At 57.6% G+C, this 236-nt stretch overlaps 1 protein-coding gene across 1 annotated transcript in view; it reads right to left on the bottom strand.

Annotated features, from left to right (window-relative positions):
- The window catches only part of LOC105177978 (U1 small nuclear ribonucleoprotein 70 kDa), a gene marked incomplete in the record, with an annotated part of 5799 nt that overhangs the window by 745 nt on the left and 4818 nt on the right, over positions 1-236 (bottom strand). The window contains 1 exon segment of the mRNA XM_011101298.2: positions 1-236. This exon segment is cut by the window's right edge and continues 13 nt beyond it. Within this exon segment, the coding sequence (XP_011099600.1) occupies positions 1-236 (236 nt within the window).

Below are 236 nucleotides of genomic sequence, written 5' to 3'. Positions count from 1 at the left end.
ATCACGGTCACGTTCCCTATCGCGATCACGGTCCCTGTCACGGTCATGGTCACGGCCTCGATCTCGACCCCGATCTCGGTCCCGTGTTCTATCTCTCTCGCGGTCCCGATCACGATCTCGACCACGGTCTCTCTCACGGTCCCTCTCTCTGTTTCTGTCGCGATCTCTGTGGTGCCTATCATCTCTGTGGTCACGGTCCCTTGATCTATCATGAGACTGCTCGCGAGATCTTTCCC

The sequence above is a fragment of the Sesamum indicum genome, linkage group LG15 (genome assembly GCF_000512975.1).
Source record: "Sesamum indicum cultivar Zhongzhi No. 13 linkage group LG15, S_indicum_v1.0, whole genome shotgun sequence".
In the NCBI taxonomy this organism is placed as follows: domain Eukaryota; kingdom Viridiplantae; phylum Streptophyta; class Magnoliopsida; order Lamiales; family Pedaliaceae; genus Sesamum; species Sesamum indicum.
Note: the sequence above shows the minus strand (reverse complement) of the source record. Positions and strands in the feature narration are given on the sequence as shown.